The sequence below is a fragment of the Stegodyphus dumicola genome, chromosome 5, assembly GCF_044657685.1.
Source record: "Stegodyphus dumicola isolate Sdum_Otavi_A_Nest chromosome 5, ASM4465768v1".
NCBI classification, from domain to species: domain Eukaryota; kingdom Metazoa; phylum Arthropoda; class Arachnida; order Araneae; family Eresidae; genus Stegodyphus; species Stegodyphus dumicola.
Genome location: NC_140772.1, coordinates 21,810,579 through 21,829,416, shown reverse-complemented (window position 1 = coordinate 21,829,416; position 18,838 = coordinate 21,810,579). Strand labels below are relative to the sequence as shown.

The window sequence follows — 18,838 nt, the reverse complement described above, 5'->3', positions numbered from 1 at the left end:
AGACAAGCGAGATTAGTCACACAACAACAAATTTAATTTAAGGTTATTTAAATAAGCACATGAGGACAATCTGCCTAAAAAAAAAAAAAGAGATGCCTTCAGAGAGACTTTCTATAGAAAACTGGCTTCTATTCATATTATATTATACATGAAAACCAATCATGCAGACAGCCCATTCACCTTGGATCAAATATAAATTGAGCTTCCAGTGTTCAGCAGTCTTACCCACTATCTAATAGATAAGAGATTAAATTATGAAAGATGGATCCATTACTATAGCATTTTCAAGTTTTTTAAAACATCACTGCTGAAGTTAATATTATTATTTTTTTTTTTTTTAATGTCATAGCTCTGTTAGTACAAGGTTTCACAGATAATTTGGTCGATTTCATTGACTATGCTATTCTAACTTAACATTACACAAAAGAAGGTTTTTGACATGCAATTGTTGATAGTTGATGATAGTTTGGATAAGCTATCAACAAATTGTCATGCAAGGTTTCGCATGACAATTTGATATTGACATGCATTATTCTTCATACAATTCATAACTAAGAAAATAAATAAACAAAAGTAAAAAAATCAATAAAAACTTATTATGATATTGATTAAAAATATAGGTTGATCTTTACATTATGGTAACTTAGCGATTTTTTGGCGAAAATTTGGCGACCAACTCTCCTACAGCAACCCTCTATTTTTTTTTCCCCGCCGCCATTTTGTCTTCACAAAGTAAAGACATGTTTCTTTTCTTTTTATCTCCTGAACACTTCTTCCAACAATCTACTAGCCGAATTACACTTATGCTAGAAATTTTATCAAACAAAACTGCTTAATCATGACAAATATTCACTGCAAAATTAGGAAAAACTGCACAATACCATCCTCCTTACGCATTTTTCAAAATAACACATACACATAAACCATGTACACGCTGACTTATTTTTACTTAAAAAAAATCCCAGAATTGCACAAAAATGGCATTGCGCACACTCTTCACTATATCCATGTACACTGCTTTTTTCTCATAAATTAAAAAAATTTCACGAAAATACATGACAATTTTCTCAATCTTTAAACCCGGTAAAAAGAACATATATGAAATTACATGATCGCGAAAAAGTATTTACCCTTTACAAATATCAACATTTCCACATATAAAATAAATAGAATATCCAAAAACTTTTACCTCTAAATCATCTATTACATTATACACGTCACCAACGAATTCATACCTCAAGCATTACAAATACTTAATATTAAATATTTAAATTATTTCCATGCACGTTTATTTCAACTTAAACGTATACCAAATTCCTACAAACATAAAATTCACAAAATAACTATCATTTCATTAAAATATAATTAAATTCAAAAACACTACTTAAAATATAAATGAGCACATACATTAAATTAATAAAAATTACCTTACAATCCTAATTACTTTAAACTAAATCATTGCTAATAACAATTTTCCCAATAATACCAAATTCCTTTCCACCTTACATTTACAACAATGCATAAAAATAATATCCTCAAATAATTAAAAATACTAACTTACCTAATCTTCTTCAGAATCTTGATTACGTGGTGGATACACTTTTCTTCCTTCTGTTTCAGAATCTTTAAAATCATACTTATCTTTCAAAGCAAGATACCAGGTAAAATAAATAACATAATAAAACATCTTTATTTCTCTCTCACACAACCTTAAAAAACATTTATTACTATCCTTTTCAATACCACTAAATACCCATTTCGAATTCACTTTATTTACGGCCATGGGATCCAAAAATTCACAAACACTATTTCACACAACACAGAATAAAGCCAAATACAAAATTGCCAGATTTTTTCCCGATTAAAGAACAGTAATTCGTCCATTAATATCACATGACATATCCCATGATCTCTCATTTCCCTCACACAAAATAATGCGTAATCAGAACTGAATACTACTCACATTCTTAACGAAGTCTAACTAACCTAATCTTCTTCCGAATCTTCCTTACATGGTGGATACACTTTTATTATGGATTCAATAAAATTACTGAATGATTTTTTTTCCGAATTTGATAGAATTGGTAAAAAAAAAAAATTCTCTTTATCACATCTACAATTCACTTTAGACAGCGCCATACAATCCCAAAATTATTCAACCCTACTTCACACAACACACAATGAAGCTTAATACAAAATAATATACATCCACAGATACTTGTCCAATTTCCCCCCTTTTCCGATTAAAGAACCGTAATTCGTCCATTAATATCACATGACATATCCCATGATCTCTCATTTCCCCCACACAAAATAATGCGTAATCGGAACTGAGTACTGCTCACATTATTACCAAAGTCCCAGGTAGTAACCTTTATCGCCTCCAAAATGTCGCCAAACTACCAGTGACCATATTGTAAAGATCAACCTAGATTTTTAAAAATTCAAAATTTGGATGAAGAACTACATGTATTGAAAATTTGATGGCTCTAGTTGCCACAGTTTTTCTGCAGTGAGAAGTATAACGCATAAATACATAAACACATACATGCAGATCTACATAGAAATAGAAAGTTTAATAATAGAAATAACTCAAATTGGTAAAATTGTGGAATATTTCGGTTGATCTTTACATTACGGTAACTGGTAGTTTGGCGACATTTTGGAGGCGATAAAGGTTACTACCTGGGACTTTGGTAATAATGTGAGCAGTACTGAGTTCCGATTACGCATTATTTTGTGTGGGGGAAACGAGAGATCATGGGATATGTCATGTGATATTAATGGACGAATTACGGTTCTTTAATCGGAAGAGATCATGGGATATGTCATGTGATTTTAATGGACGAATTACTGTTCTTTAATGGGGAAAAATCTGGGAATTTTGTATTTGGCTTTATTCTGTGTTGTGTGAAATAGTGTTTGTGAATTTTTGGATCCCATGGCCGTAAGTAAAGTGAATTCGAAATGGGTATTTAGTGGTATTGAAAAGGATAGTAAGAAATGTTTTTTAAGGTTGTGTGAGAGAGAAATAAACATGTTTTATTATGTTATTTATTTTACGTGGTATCTTGCTTTGAAAGATAAGTATGATTTTAAAGATTCTGAAAGAGAATGAAGAAAAGTGTATCCGCCACGTAATGAAGATTCTGAAGGAGATTAGGTAAGTTAGTATTTTTAATTATTTTTATGCATTGTTGGAAATGTAAGGTGGAAAGGAATTTGGTATTATTGGGAAAATTGTTATTAGCAATGATTTAGTTTAAAGTAATTAGGATTGTAAGGTAATTTTTATTAATTGAATGTATGTGCTCATGTATATTTTAAGTGGTGTTTTTGAATTTAATTATATTTTAATGAAATTATAGTTATTTTGTGAATTTTATACTTGTAGGAATTTGGTGTATATTTAAGTTGAAATAAATGTGCATGGAAAGAATTTAAATATTCGATAATAAATATTTGTAATGCTTCATGTATGAATTCGTTGGTGACGTGTATAATGTAATAGATGATTTAGAGGTAAAAGTTTTTGGATATTTTATTTATTTTATATGTGGAAATGTTCATATTTGTAAAGGGTAAATACTTTTTCGCGATCAGGTAATTTCATATATGTTCTTTTTACCGGGTTTAAAGATTGAGAAAATTGTCATGTATTTTCGTGAAATTTTTCGAATTTATGAGAAAAAAGCAGTGTACATGGATATAGTGAAGAGTGTGCGCAATGCCATTTTTGTGCAATTCTGGGATGTTTTTTTAAGTAAAAATAAGTCGGCGTGTACATGGTTTATGTGTATGTGTTATTTTGAAAAACGCGTAAGGTGTATGGTATTGTGCACTTTTTCCGAATTTTGCAGTGAATATTTGTCATGATTAAGCAGTTTTGTTTGATAAAATTTCTAGCATAAGTGTAATTCGGCTAGTAGATTGTTGGAAGAAGTGTTCAGTAGATAAGAAGAAAAGAAACATGTCTTTACTTCGTGAAGACAAAATGGCGGCGGGGGAAAAAAAAATAGAGGGTTGCTGTAGGGGAGTTGGTCGCCAAATTTTCGCCAAGTTACCGTAATGTAAAGATCAACCAAAATATATATCAAAGAAGAACTTTTATTTCAATAAAGATAAAATAGGAAATAATTTTTCAGCTTAGCATATGATGACATCAGATTATGCGTTCAGATAGTACCTTTTTTTTATTATCATGACAAACATTTTCGTACAACCATGAAAATATATTTTATTAGTATAGAGTTAATATTATTTTAATCGCAGAGCAATAAGACGGTGGTTTAAAACTTTATTATTAACTGTATAATGCTACTTATTCTTCCATAACACGAAACATTATTATAAAAAGACAAAAAGCCGGTTCAAAATACACGAACCTTAAACCAATGAGTGGTCCATGTTGGTCCAAATGATGATCCCACTTTAGTGGGTGTGAAATTACCAATCTCCATAGCTTCTTTGAATGGAACTCTGCCATTTGAATCAAAATGCAGCAAAGTCGGCAAACTTGTTTTCTGCGGATACTGTCGACCGTAAATATTGATGTCAGTAAAATATAAAGGAGATATAAATTTCTCAATACGTTCTAAAGTAGTTCGTCTATTTTTCGTTAAACTAGCCATAATCAAAGTTTGTTTAACATACAGAACTGCTTTATTTCAATGCATTAAAATCTGATCTACAAGCAATATTTATGTCAATGCATTAAATTTTCGGCCGGTATCAACACGTCACTAAACTACCATTAATCAACTAATGTAAACTTTAGCAGCAGTTGTAGTTGAACTACCCACCAAAAGAAGAATGAAAGAAGCATATTAAACGCGGCTTAGCAATAGCATGGCTAAAAAAAAAAAATTGATTTGTATTCACTTTGTAAATGAAGTTTAAAAAACAAAATTGCAAAATTTCGAAAATAAATTCAACCATCCAAATTCCAACAAACTGAACTGAATACTAAAATGCAGAATTCGAAATTAATAATTATGTTTTTTAGTTAAATTTTGGATCAACCAAACTTTTTTCTTTCGAGTTCTTCAGTTTTACCATCTTTGAGTTTTACCTTGTCAGGTTTCAACTAAAACCATGAATTTAGATAACCTATCATCTGATCGCAATTCAGTTAGATATCAGTACTGATCGCTATTGTTATATCACATAATAGAGCAAGTAATACGAATAGAGCAATTAATACGAATAAAACTATGGGTAAATGCAGCAATGCTCACACCCTTTGTACCATCATGTTACAAGTTACACGTTAGGAATAAGTTAAATTACAATGAAGTTCAAAGCAGAGTTAAGAACGGAAAATGAGACGGAAGCACTAATTTTAACTTTTCCCTCAAGAAATACAAAATGTTTCTATAATAATACAATACTTTAAAGACGTGAGAATACGAAGCATGGCATCTAAAAGGCAGTTACGAAAATATATAAGGCATATAATAAAACTAAAAAAAAAAAAAAAATCACACATACAAACAAAAACTACAGATACATAAGCTACGAGTACATACATAGCTAGCAAATTTCCCACAGATTGAAATTAAATGCTGATAGAAAATATTAAATTCTCAGCGCAACATCACACTTACTTAGTTTCCATTTACACCAGATAAATTTCCTCTAAATATGTCCTCCAGAATGATAAATAGAACAAAAATTTTGTCAATAGAAGTGTAAGAATCTCATTCATGCGGCCAATGATTATTATATTTATATCAAATACGTAATAGTCACTGAAAATGTTACTCATTTCGCGAATGTTCTTCATAAAATCTACAAAAGCTGTAGAGATGTTATTTGTGGAATTTTTCATTTGGGCATTTCTATTTTTTGTTTTATCTGCTCTGTTAAGCGGTGGCAGTGAAGTCTGGTTATGTACATCACTGGTTTTATTAGGTTTATCCGCATTTGCTTCCCTACTAGGGCAACCATTAGAAGTGGTATGTATTTCAAAATTGGGCTTAGTGCAACATACAGTATACATCTTTACAACTTTGAAGGCAAAAGGATCACAGGAAACACAAATTACTAAGTTACAAGCACAGAAGGATTGTATCTCTTTCCCAGTAAGATAGATTCATATGGAATACAATCCATTAAATTCAAGATATTGTACAATTTTTATATTTTGCCTTAAACAGCCTCAACATGAAGATCTAAACTTAAACAGTCTCTATCTGAAGTCTTTTATGGGCAAGGCTGAAGTTATTCGGCAAAGAAGAACTATCATCAGCCCATGGCCAACTAACTTCATGGCGATTATCTTGATTAAATTTTACTGTTCCTAGGAAGTTTCTATAACTTTAATCTATTTTTAGCTCTAATTTTAATGTCGTCTCTGTGTGTTCCTTGATTTCAATGACATCTAACCGCCAGAAATTCTCATTTCCTTCCCAAATAGTGATGTTATAGCCATTGCAAAGTTTATCATATAGAATCCACTTGTAGAACTTTATCCATTAACAGCCATCCGAAATGGGTTTTGAATGCAACGAAACCTGAAGATAATATTTTCCTTTCGCCCGTCAAAATCCTACCAATATCTGCTCGAAAATTAAACAGATTAACAGAGGTGTTACTACCAGTTTAAACAATACTTACATCTTTCAGATCTCCAACCAAAGGCCTTTACTTATTGGTAATACACTTTTATTAATCGAAGACTTCAAAATTGAAAGTGAAATTCCCATTTACTTGCTTTATTTTGCAACTGTTATACTTCTCTTTCTTAATAGAATCACGGCTAAACAATGAGTGTCTAATCGTTTCTTGATGACTTACAGGATATTTTATCTCTCCTGCAGCATACCTTAAAAATATATGACCTTGGTGTGCCAGTATCAAACAGCACACCAAGTATTCTCCCTTAATCACCTGAGATAAAGCTGGCCTTGAAAATCTGAAAGATTACCTTGAATTTGAACTTCTATTTGGCAAAACAATCTTTTTCGGGAGAAATTTCTTCTTCCGACTAGACTTCTTATATTTGATCACACATTCAGAAAACATGTGTTTTACGACAAATGAGACATTTTAAAAAACATGCGACACATTCTGACTCAATAGCCAGAATTTTGTCTTCATAAAATATGCATTTTGGTTTCATTCTTTCAGGTTTTAGTCGATGTGAGTCGTATGGATGCTGTAGGAATCTTTCTTCTTTGAGATTCAAATTAATTTCCTTTTTTCTGGGTATCTTCATTTTTATTTAAACCAAATTCCGACACTCATACTCTTTCCTCTCCTTTTATTTTGCTCTTGAGAAATATCAAGTTGTTCAGACGTTCCTTCCATCTTTTACAAAACTAGAAGGAGGGTTTAATAATAATAATATCCAGCCGTATTACATACATAATAAAAATATGTATGTAGAGAAAGAAAGCTTTCATAGACGTAATGTAAACCAGTTCGACTAATGCGGCGCTATATGTCACGAACAGACAAATTCTCAGTCAAATAACCTGGTGCAGAGGAAATTGAGGAATACGGTACCAAATTAAAGAACTTGCAAATTTCGTTCTTTAACAAAACTTTTCGCGATAATTTAAACTCGGATTTTCGTAGATTTTTGTTCCTCAAAATAAACAATCCAATAGTTAAGCTGTTTGTGCGTGTGCAAAATGATATTAAGGCTCTAGATGGATAGCTCGTTTCCCTCTGCGGACTGAGAAAGCCACCCCTGCTTCGACGAAGCTTTCGTTCTTAATACATTCTTTTTTTTTTTTTTTTTTTTTTTTAAACTAAGCAGTTAACGCAGATGCCATTTCGTGATGAATGAGCTCTCTGTTTCAATTATTATTTCTAACTTGACGGATCAAAACTTTTGTTCAGCTAAGTTCCAGTATCTTTACTTATAAGAGAAAATACGTTTCAAGGAGGGATAAGTGTATATATTCTGTTGTAACTTTTAATAAATGAGCAGGTTTTCCCCTATTTTCGATTTAGTGCTTTTAATAAATAGGTAGTAACATAATCTTAATTTCAGTAAAGTGATACTACTTAATGGATCTAGATACCAATTCAACAAAATCTAATTTAAAAAAAATTATAAATGTTAATTCTTTAATTTTGTTTAGTAAATCAGCAAAGAATATAGTACCATAAAATTTTATCTTTTGTAAATTTAAACATTTTAAGTTTAGCACATGCACATTCATAAACTTAACAAGTGTAAATTTATATGGCACTACAATAATTTGTCATCAAACCGAGATGCCCCAAATCGATTTATTCAAATATTGAACAACAATTAACTGCACCTGCTATACTGTACTACTCCAGAAAGAATGGAAAGTCATTTAGAAAGACCGCAAAATCAGCTGAATGTAATGCAATTACATCATAACTTTATTTATTTGGCAGCATAGTTATGTTTTTGGATAACTGCTTATCACATAATCCTTAAAGTTCCAATATGGCAACCTCTGGCCTTCCATTACCACAGCCAATCAAGGATTCTTCAGGGAAGGTACTTTAATGATATAGCTGCCTCAATGGTACAGTGGTTAGGGGAGCCGCCTATGATACCGAAGGGCCCAGGTTCAAATCCCGGAGAAGGCATGGTTGTAACTGTCCATTGCTTCACAGGAGATAATGGTGGCTGCCTATTAGGTGCCTCCTCAACAAAATGGCCACCACTTTCAGCCTTACGAGTGGCAAATGTAGAAAAAAGACAAAAATAGTTCGAAAATAGCCGCCATTCAAAAAAAAAAAAAAAAAACTTTAATGATATAAATAAAGGTTCTAGGTATAGATATACCATCAGATAATGGTCAGAGCATATTATTGTCCTTAAGTGCTAATGGTACAATCCACTATTCCTCCTAATAGTACTGCATAATGCTCTACTCATGAAATGTAACTCAATGCATATTGTCTTATTAGTAAAAGAACTAAATCTGACATACACTTTCACATCAGCTCTTGTGCAAATAAGCAAAATAATCTTCAGTTTCCTGTTTAATGGATATTTTTATTTAGTAATGATTAAGGAGGGGGGGAAGAGGACTATTTTGAGTCTCTTTTTTATCATGTCTGTTAAGTTCAATAATGCTTGTGAAATTAAAATAAATATGATGATTTTAAACTCATATACTACATCACTCAAATTTTACACTAAGTTATTTTCAAATATATATAAAAGTTAAGAACTTTCAAAATTAATATGTATCATTAAAGCTGCACAGTATGCTAGATAATAATTTGATTAAATTATAATCTCTGGATTATAAGATATATAGCAGTAAACATTAATATAATGAAAGTGTTAATCTTTCACAACTGGCACAGTTTATTTGTGAGTACTTTTATGTATTTAAGTGAAAAGAGAAAACTATATTGACATAAGGGTTAAGAGAAAGGAATGCAATCCTTTGTATCATCCAACAAAAATAATTCCAAATTTGTTAAACTTTCCTTAACTTGACAAACTAGAATACTCATCACTTCATGTATTATCAAATAATAAATAAATTAATTAAATTAACATAAGATTCAAAATTAGATTTTCATTTACATTATAACGACACAATAATTTGCTTTATAATATGCAAAATCATAAAATGAAAATCAAATTGGTAATTTGAAACAGCTCAAAAGAGTAATCCAATACCAATCCCAAAAGTTAAGGAACAGCACGTTTTTTTCAAAGCTCACCCTTATAAAAATTTCAGTAACATTTAAATTCACAGTTTATATGCATGATAGTAGCAAAGTTTAAGAAAATATATGCAAAAACAACAGCTACCACCTTTTTTATTTTATTAGAAATGAATACTTTATATAGAAGTTGGAGGAAAAAGGAAAAAATTGAAAGTTTCGTTTACAAGTGTTGATCTTCAGTTGTTATTAGCAGTTTCGTTTACAATACCCATGAGAGTTTACAAATGTCCCAGAGAAGTCGTTTGCTCAATTCATCGAGTTGGCAGGCAATCGAATGGATGAAAATGGGGATGTCACAAACTGATGCTGCTAGACATCTAAATGTCTCTCGTCATATGGTCCACTGACTATGGAATCAGTTTGAATCCGAGGATTCTATGTCTAGAAGACATGTTCCAGGCAGACCTAGAGTTACAACACCCGCAGAGACAGTTATTTAGCTCTTTCGGACCGAAGGAGGAGAAATAGTACTCTACCTTATCTCATGGCAGATCATTTAGTGCTAACAGGCATAAAAATATCAGCTACTATAGTGCGCTGACGTCTGCACAATACAGGTGTGTACACAAGACTACCAGCTGTTCGTATCCCCTTGACCTGAGGACACAGAGGTGCCCATTTATATTAGGCAGGAGAACATGTCTTTTGGAACAGGCAACAATGGGTATCTGTTCTCTTCCCAGAAGAGTCCAGGTCACATTGGAGAGTGATTCAGGTTGCCAGCTGATCTGAAGGGAACAAATGAACCAGATACAATCAATCCCACACTGTAGAAAGACACAGTTACATAGGTAGTGGAATAATGTTTTGGGCTGGGATCTCTCTCTGTAGTCGCAATGACCTGCATGTGTTCCATGGAGGAACTTTGATCTGTGCGAGATCAAGACGAAATCCTTGATCAATATGATCGCCCATATGCACCTGCTATTGGTCCTGGATTTCTTCTGATGGATGACAATGTGAAGAATATCTTGAGGGTCATGGTTTGGAGCAGATGGAATGGCCAGCTCAATCCCCTGACCTGAATCTGACACAGCATCTTTGTGACTACCTTGTGAGACAGGTTGCTGCTTTAAGTCCTCCTCCAAGGTCGTTAGGTAAGCTTGAACAAGGATTACTCCATTGTCTGCTCATTGCTTTCCATGACTGATTGACAACTTAATTGACAGCATGGAATGTCACTGCCGCCAACGTATTGCAGCTAGGGGTGGACACATTCCTTATTAGAACCCATTTTTATAATATTACCAACACATTTTCCCTCAAAAAACTGTGATATACTGTTTCTCCAAAACTGGACTTCTCTGCCAAGAGTGAAATTTTTTGTTGAAATTCATACTTGTGTTGAACTTAAGAAAGATTCTATGTCGCATTCATTTAAGAACTGTTTAGTGAACATGGCCTCTAAATTTTTGTTTTCTATATTTCTTTATTCTCAAATCAGACACAAAAAAAAAAACATGCTGTTCCTTAACTATTGGAGGGCAATGTATATTTTCGAAACATTTTTTTATTAAAATAAGAGAGCAGCATTTGCAAAAATATATTACAATACAACACATCTTCCATGAACAAAATCAGTTCAAAAAGAAAACATGAAATGTTAAAAGTTGTTTGGCAAATGCAGGGTATAAAAGATTATATACTGAGCATTTCTATAAACAGGCTAGTTTTATTCATTAAACAAAGCTTATTATATTTCAGAAACAAAAACTGTAATAAATCTAATAATGATTTTGTTTTTACAATAGCTCGAAAAGGATGAATTAAAAAAAAAAAAAAAAGAGGCACTCTACCCATAAGAGGATTCTTTTAAAAATAAGGACATTTTTTATCACTACTTAAATTTTATTACTAAATCAGCTGAAAAAAGATGCAGGTCATTAGCTACACTTAACTCATTAAAAACTGGTAACATTATTGTTTGTATGACGCATTTTCTTGCCAGAAAGTTACACACTGTGTATGTGATGATCATGAACCTCCATTAAGTAACGAACAAGTAACCATGCAGATTAGAGCCTTCTGTAATAAAGCCTAGATACGTGTAAAAGTTAAAATTCATAATTTTAAGATAGACCCTAATAGAGCAAGCTATGATCAGGGTAATTTAAAAAGCAAGAACTTAACAGTGATGATGAAAAATGATGATTTCTTCCATCAAAGACATGGTAAGTAAAAAGAAGAGATTACAGAAATTATGATAAAAGCGAAATTGAACATAAGGAAAGACATGACACAAGATTTTGAAAAAATTGTTTTTGAGGGAAATGCAGATCTAAAAGTTACCAAAATGAAGTGTCCACAAAATTTCTTCGAGTCATTATTCAGTGCTTCCTCCCTCATGATTATGAATGAAATAAGTATGCTGAAAAAGTCTCAAGAAACAGCTAGAAAGAACTAATCATTTCTGAAATTTTGGGCTTGTCGACGCATATAAGCACTATCACATCCGAAAATAGTTTAATTATCGGAATAAAAGCAGACTACAGACTATTCTAATAAATTGTTTCTCAAAGTATATGGGTAGGCAAAGATTTCAATGCATTAGTATCATCTTCATTTTTTTTTTTTTTTTTTTTTTTTTTTTGGCAATATAGTGTTGGAAAAAGGCATAACCATTCAAATTAAATTACCTATTTTAAGTGAGGATTCAAGAACTCTTGTGCAAATTAAAATGTATATGAGAAGCAGTGACAGTAGCATGGAAAAGGACATGTAATGCAATTCTGCATTTACTACAGGACTTTCTGCACAAAAGACATTCTTTGCTTATGGAAAATTATTATACAAGCATAACTAAATTATTCAATTCAAAACTTATCTTTTGACGTAAAAATTTTATGTTTAATTATTTTATTAATTATTTTTTTAAAATTTATTGTTATCTTCCAACTTTATCTCTGAACTTGAAATAATGCTTTTATGTTTTTGAAATAATTTTTTTCCTTATTTTAAATATGTCTTTATTGTGCATCACATACATGGCTTATAACAGATTCCCCCCCCCTGGGGAAAAAAAAAAGAGTATTTCGAAGCTCCAATTACTCATATGGCATGCTACCAACTTGTTTGAATGAAAATTGGAAGCAATGTTAATTTCTCACCATCCAAACACTCCCCCCCAGCACTAAAAAGTTTAGCATAATATATAAATAAATTCCAGCTCTCCCCATCTTGGGATTGTCTTCAAAATTATTGCCACAAACTGATTAATATCAATACTGTTGTAGCATATACTTAATTTAAGAAAATAATTTTTAAAAAATCAATGTTTGATATAATGCAAATGAATAAAGCAAGTACTTTTGAATGTTTTATTTATATAAATGCCTTCTTTTTTCCAAGATACATATACCTACAGGTTTTCCTTAAAAAGCAACAAAGTATATTGGGCTTTATAAAAAGTATTAATTTTTCAAATAAATGTAAACACAGACAAGACACACACAGTATTTTATGCAAACTCAAATACCATCTCCAAACAGAACACAATAATGCAAGATTGGCATTTGAAAAAAAATTGTGTATGAATATATACAGTGCCCCTAGAAAACATTTAAATTGCACAGATGTCTTTGGAAAATATATCTGCATTGATCAGGGGACAGTAAAGTTCAACTTTTGCCAACTACTTCCAAAATCATTACCATCTGTAATTTAATTGGGCAGAACCAGTCTTTATTTCATGACTAGATAAAATATAATATTAAATTCATATTTCACATTTGAATTAAACTTCAAAACTGGCTTAGTTTACTGCTTTAATTTCAGATAATACAACTTTTTAAAGTCAGTAATTTTTTCAGTAAACTATTCTCTTACTGAAATTATTAAATCAGTAAACTATTCTCTTATTAAAATCTAGAAATAATAAACAATAATTAATAAAATTTGAAAAAAGGAGCACGAAAAATTCACTTTAGGTTTTTAGGAAGATATATAAAGAAATTCCTGATGATGAAAATACATTTCAATACTATAAACAGTACATCTGTTTAGGAAATTTTTAATTACACATGACTGGTTTAATATATAAAAGGTTTCAACTCTTTTTTCCCCCCTCACTTTAAAATTATAAAGCCCTTGTCCACATTTTATGAGTTTTAATTGACATGTATATATCAAACAAACTTCAATGAAACAAATTTCATACATTAAAATTTTAGAATTGCCCTTGAATATTTCCTTAAAATAATAAATAGATATGCACTTAGATAAGCTCATTTTTTAACCTACCCTACAGATTTTATTAAGAAGAAATAACATTCAAGGCAAATTTGACATATTCCATTAAAATTTTAAACAATATTAGTACATGCAAATTTCTATTCCAAAAGATAAAAGTTAAAAAATTAAATGAAAAGATTTTTTTTTAATTCAATTAATTAAAAAACAATCACAGTGACAATTCAAAGATCAAGGGCTGGTACTTTTTATTGATGACAGAAATTTGGAAATTTGCATTAAAAAAGCTTTAATATACAATGTCCTAATATAAAATTTCATATTCATTATTATACATATTGATTCAGAATCTATAAACTAAGAGAAACTCATAAGTTTTAATAAATGATTATTATTAAGGTTTACAAAGAAAGGTAACAAAATTTACTTTAAGTAAAACACAATCCAGATGCTCATTAAATACGCTACATATATGAACAGTCAAATTTTGAGCCCTGAATTTTAAAAAGTTAAATGCTTTAGACATATTAATTTAACTAAGTATTCTTGAATTACTTGATGATAAACATTCCCTCCTTCTAAATTCAATTTTTATCACATCACATATTGCAAAATTGTTCACAATAAATGAATAAATATGCATAGAGTATATAAAATAGACAATAAAAATCATGGAATCATAATTAAAAAAATTCTGTTTAAACTGTACACGCAGATACTTGGATCTTGGAACTCCTATCAAAAATGTTCATGGTTGAAGACTTGATAGTTACACAATGCCCTTGTCAGAGAAGCGGTATTCCATGATATCATCCTCAACTATGTTATGCAGCATGAAAAAAAAGGTTTGCATATAAAAATTTATAATTTTCTATGTTACTTTATTTTTATAGAAAAATTTACACACATTTCCTGGTAAATGATTAATGCACAAATCAGGACAATATTTTACTATGAAGAAAAGAAAATCATAACTGTATATATTATAAGCCTAAAAAATTAAATACAGTAATATGAAAGTAGAACTTATTGCATTTATTTTACTGGTACATTCAATAAATGAAAAATGTTTTTTTATAAAATGCTTTTACCTTAGTAAAAATATTCCAATAAACTTATAAAGCTAAATTTCTAAAAAGCTGCAATACAAAAAGTGATATAGCAATATATAACTAAGAATGAATTCATTATTATTCCAGTTAACCAGATGCTATACATATTCATCTAATCCAAAGTCAACTTTTCATTTTGTGCCCATAATGTACAACTGTAATGAACAATATAACAATGACTTTGTTTTCAGAAGCCTGAAATGTCTAGTATCTCTTTGCATATGTATGTAAAGTGTTGCAATAACAGATGTAAAGAGGCTCATTTTGCACTCCATAAAACATATTCTTTGTTTGAGGGTGAAATAAACTCAAAATGCCTTAGACAAACTTTTAGTGTCTAATTTTAAACACATATTTATTTACAACTGAATTTCATCCTAATTCCTCGAAACTATAATTCACTCATACTAGCATGTTCACAATATATTAATTTTTAAAATTATTTCAGGACAAAATTCAACACTTTTTTCAGCTCCCTTAAAAAAGTAGAAAGCTCAGTCAAGATTATCCTGCATGCTTTTATTATCCTCCTGCATTTCTTTTATTTTCTACAGCTATTTCCTCTTTGTAAAATAATTAGTTAAAAATGATCATGACAGACTTTGCGATAAAAAAATGATGAACAATGGTACTGGAAATTAATAAATTACTTAATCAATGATATATTAATTATCATCACATTAGAAATATTCTTCACGTTTTAATGCAACTATATTGTTAATGAAATAGTGGTTTATTTATACAGTATTACATTTATTTATATTCTTCAAATGCTTTTACCTAAAAATAAAGGAAAAACCATTATGACTATAGCAAAACTGTGATATTTTTATCATTTTTGATATTTTTATAATTTTTCACAGCTAAACAAATGGTCTTAATCTTATGATCTGACAAAAATTTTACTTTTGACAGTTGAAACATTTGAAATGTCACAGATCATTTAAGAAGTGTTAGACAAGTACATAGCTAAGCTTCTTAATTAAATTTTACTAAAAGTCTTAACTGAAAATAAACTTATACATGAATTTATTTGCAACTAATAGTTAGTTAATAATTTTAAGATTAAAATATGAAGTGTGTGTGTGTGTGTGTACAGGAAGATTAAAGAATATTTATAAAGAATTGCTCAGATTTTTTTTCAAAGAAATTATATTTTCCCCTCAAGACCTGATAAAAACAATCAATGTTTAATGGCAATTTTTTTCTAACATACAATGATGTAGTTCCTAAAGGTTCTGCATCTGGCCTAGCTACTTTTCCTTCAATTTTCTTTTACCTTGATCTATCTCAATATTCATAAAATTTTGTTGAAGTGCTGTCACATAAATATTCTAACTGCTTTCAATTTTGATAACTATTTCTCCCGAATGGTTGGTATTTTTAAATCTTCTGGAGAAGAAAACTGCTTTGGGAAGATTTCAATTTAGAATGCAACAGTAAATTTTACAAACGAGATACAGTATAACAAAAAGAAACATATCATTCTATTACATAACCATATCATGCAAGGGACTTTCATAAATCATTATACATCAGTATTTAAAAATTATAAATATTTACTAAGATTTTACATAATCAACAACTAAGATAATTAGTAAAAGTTAAATACTTTCTACATCTAAAAAGACACCTTCTAATACTAAAGCAATTAAATGATCCAAATGTTAAAAAGGAAAAAAAAATATTAAAATACTTCCAGATAAAGATGAGAAAACTTCTGCCAATATTTTTCAATTTAACAGAATTCCAGTGAAGTGGCCAGTTATAAAATTTAAACTGAATGTACTTTAAAATAAAATTTTTTAATATAATAAATAAAAGAAATTTACAAATTAGAAAATTTAAACTCTGTATCTAAGCTTTAAATTACAATTTAATGATCTACAATGCTTTCAACAATGTCAGATGACAATACACTGACAAATATGGCGGTTAAGAACTATGAACTCTAGAATAGAAAAGTCAAATTCAGCTCAAGCACAGTCAATATAATATGACCATGCGAAATACAGATACGATGCAATTTCATTACAAATGGCTTATAATGCATACATTATTAAATCTTCAGATGACCACTTTTGCACATTTCTCAAATAGAATTTGAATTACAACTATGAAAACAACAAAAGTTAATATTTGTGTTGCCCCATAATATCACTGCAAAGGATAAAATGCAGCATTTCTATCAAACAATACTGATATGCTTAAATGCAGTCATTCAACCAACCTACAAATATTAACTTTGAGAGAAAAAAAGGTTGTGTTTGGAAGTTTGTATGTTTTACATTTAATTTATGAATACACTTAATTTATGCTAAACATTTAAGCTCTTGAATGAAAGATATTATTCCTAAAAAAAACCAAATCAGAACTACAAAACTGAGATTCTGAATAAGATAAAACCAACTGAGACAAAAATTATGAATAATTAAGAAAACCATAAAAAATATGCCTTTTTGTTTGAGAAAATATTTTAAACTATTGCTGACAAACAATAATATTAAGCAATTAATAAAATAAAGATTTAAAAATAATTCATGCATATTTAAAATATCTATAACTTTATTAAAATCATACAGATTTATAAAAAAAGATAAAAAATACTACATGGCATTTTTCAAAATTCTATGACAAAATAAATATTATAGTTCACAAATAGCAAGAATGCCAACAAAATTTATGAAGCTTAAAAAATTAATGATACTTTGTTTTTTAAGGCAACACTATATGACATTAACAAAAAATTCACATGGATTTCCCATAGCTGCTCGAAAAGACTGAGAACTACCAGAAAGTTCAGGAGGTATAGAATCCAATCTTGGACCATCTTGCGTGACATGAGTATTGGCACTACGATCACTACCACTACTTCCAGCTCCACAATCAACTGGATTGGCAATTCTGCGACAACTTCTTTGACTTGCAACTTCAGAATCACTACCACCTGGACTACCTGATTTCCGATCCTTATCCTGAATCAATTCTCCATTGCTACTTCCCCCTAAAAAATAAAAGATTTAAAATAGTAAAATGTTAACTCTGACTGACACACTATACACATAAAAAGCAAATAAACTACATCCATATTTTTATAAATGAAAGAACTAAATGATCTTTCAAATTTTTATTCATTCTAATTTGCAATAAAATTAATTTATTGATATAGTAATCCTGTACTGGATTATTTAACTAAGCATAAATGTATCCACAATTGGAGAATATCATTAAATTAATACCCCTCCTCCCAAAAAAAAAAAAAAAAAAAAAAAAAACAGCAAGCTCTAACCTGGTAATGAGCTATATGAGACATCAGAATCAGCTTTATGCATAGCTATTTAATATTATACTTTTAATTTCTTACATTCTGGAATGCAACTACTGACTATGATTATTACAAAGTTTGAAAAATTCTTTTTGCAAGTTGATAATAATTTTTAAATTGATTGTCTTGATTCATTTCTCTCCAGAAACTCGACACACATAAACAAGCTTAAGTACTATTCAAATAGTTCACAAATTTCAAAGCACATGCCTTGATAAACAGAATGGATTAGAAGTTGTGGATGGCATTTTTATGAAATTCGAAGTTGTTAATGGAAAAATCAGAAAGATATATTGAAGAAATAGAATAAAAGTAATAAAATTGATATACTTCCCCATTTTTATGGTTCCTGGTTTTTAAAATTTTGCAAGGAACTGCCAACCACAGAATACAAGAAGTTTTTTACTATTTAACTTCGAAAATAAAGTACATGTGATATTTATTTGTTTAGCCACTGCAGGAGTAAACTTTTGATAGCATTAAAAAAGAGGAGGGGGGAGTAAATCAGTCTTGAATTAGTTTTAAGATTTGTAAT

The 18,838-nt window shown here is 30.0% G+C and overlaps 2 protein-coding genes across 3 annotated transcripts in view; both read right to left on the bottom strand.

Annotated features, from left to right (window-relative positions):
- LOC118183595 (alpha-mannosidase 2C1-like) overlaps positions 1-4,788 on the bottom strand; it is a 74,122-nt gene extending 69,334 nt beyond the window's left edge. Inside the window, exon 1 of the mRNA XM_035353191.2 lies at positions 4,386-4,788. Coding sequence (XP_035209082.1) covers positions 4,386-4,631 — 246 coding nt within the window. The 5' untranslated portion in view covers positions 4,632-4,788. The remainder of the gene's footprint in view (positions 1-4,385) is intronic.
- An 8,193-nt stretch (positions 4,789-12,981) lies between these two features.
- LOC118183596 (segment polarity protein dishevelled homolog DVL-3-like) overlaps positions 12,982-18,838 on the bottom strand; it is a 66,194-nt gene continuing 60,337 nt past the window's right edge. Inside the window, exons 18-19 of one of the 2 annotated variants that reach the window (XM_085816499.1) lie at positions 17,770-17,982; positions 12,982-14,685 (exon numbers count right to left, since the gene is read on the bottom strand). In XM_085816499.1, the coding sequence (XP_085672625.1) occupies positions 14,636-14,685; positions 17,770-17,982 (263 nt within the window). In that variant the 3' untranslated portion in view covers positions 12,982-14,635. Of the gene's footprint in view, positions 17,983-18,838 lie in introns of both variants that reach the window. The other variant, XM_085816498.1, reaches the window with a different exon arrangement.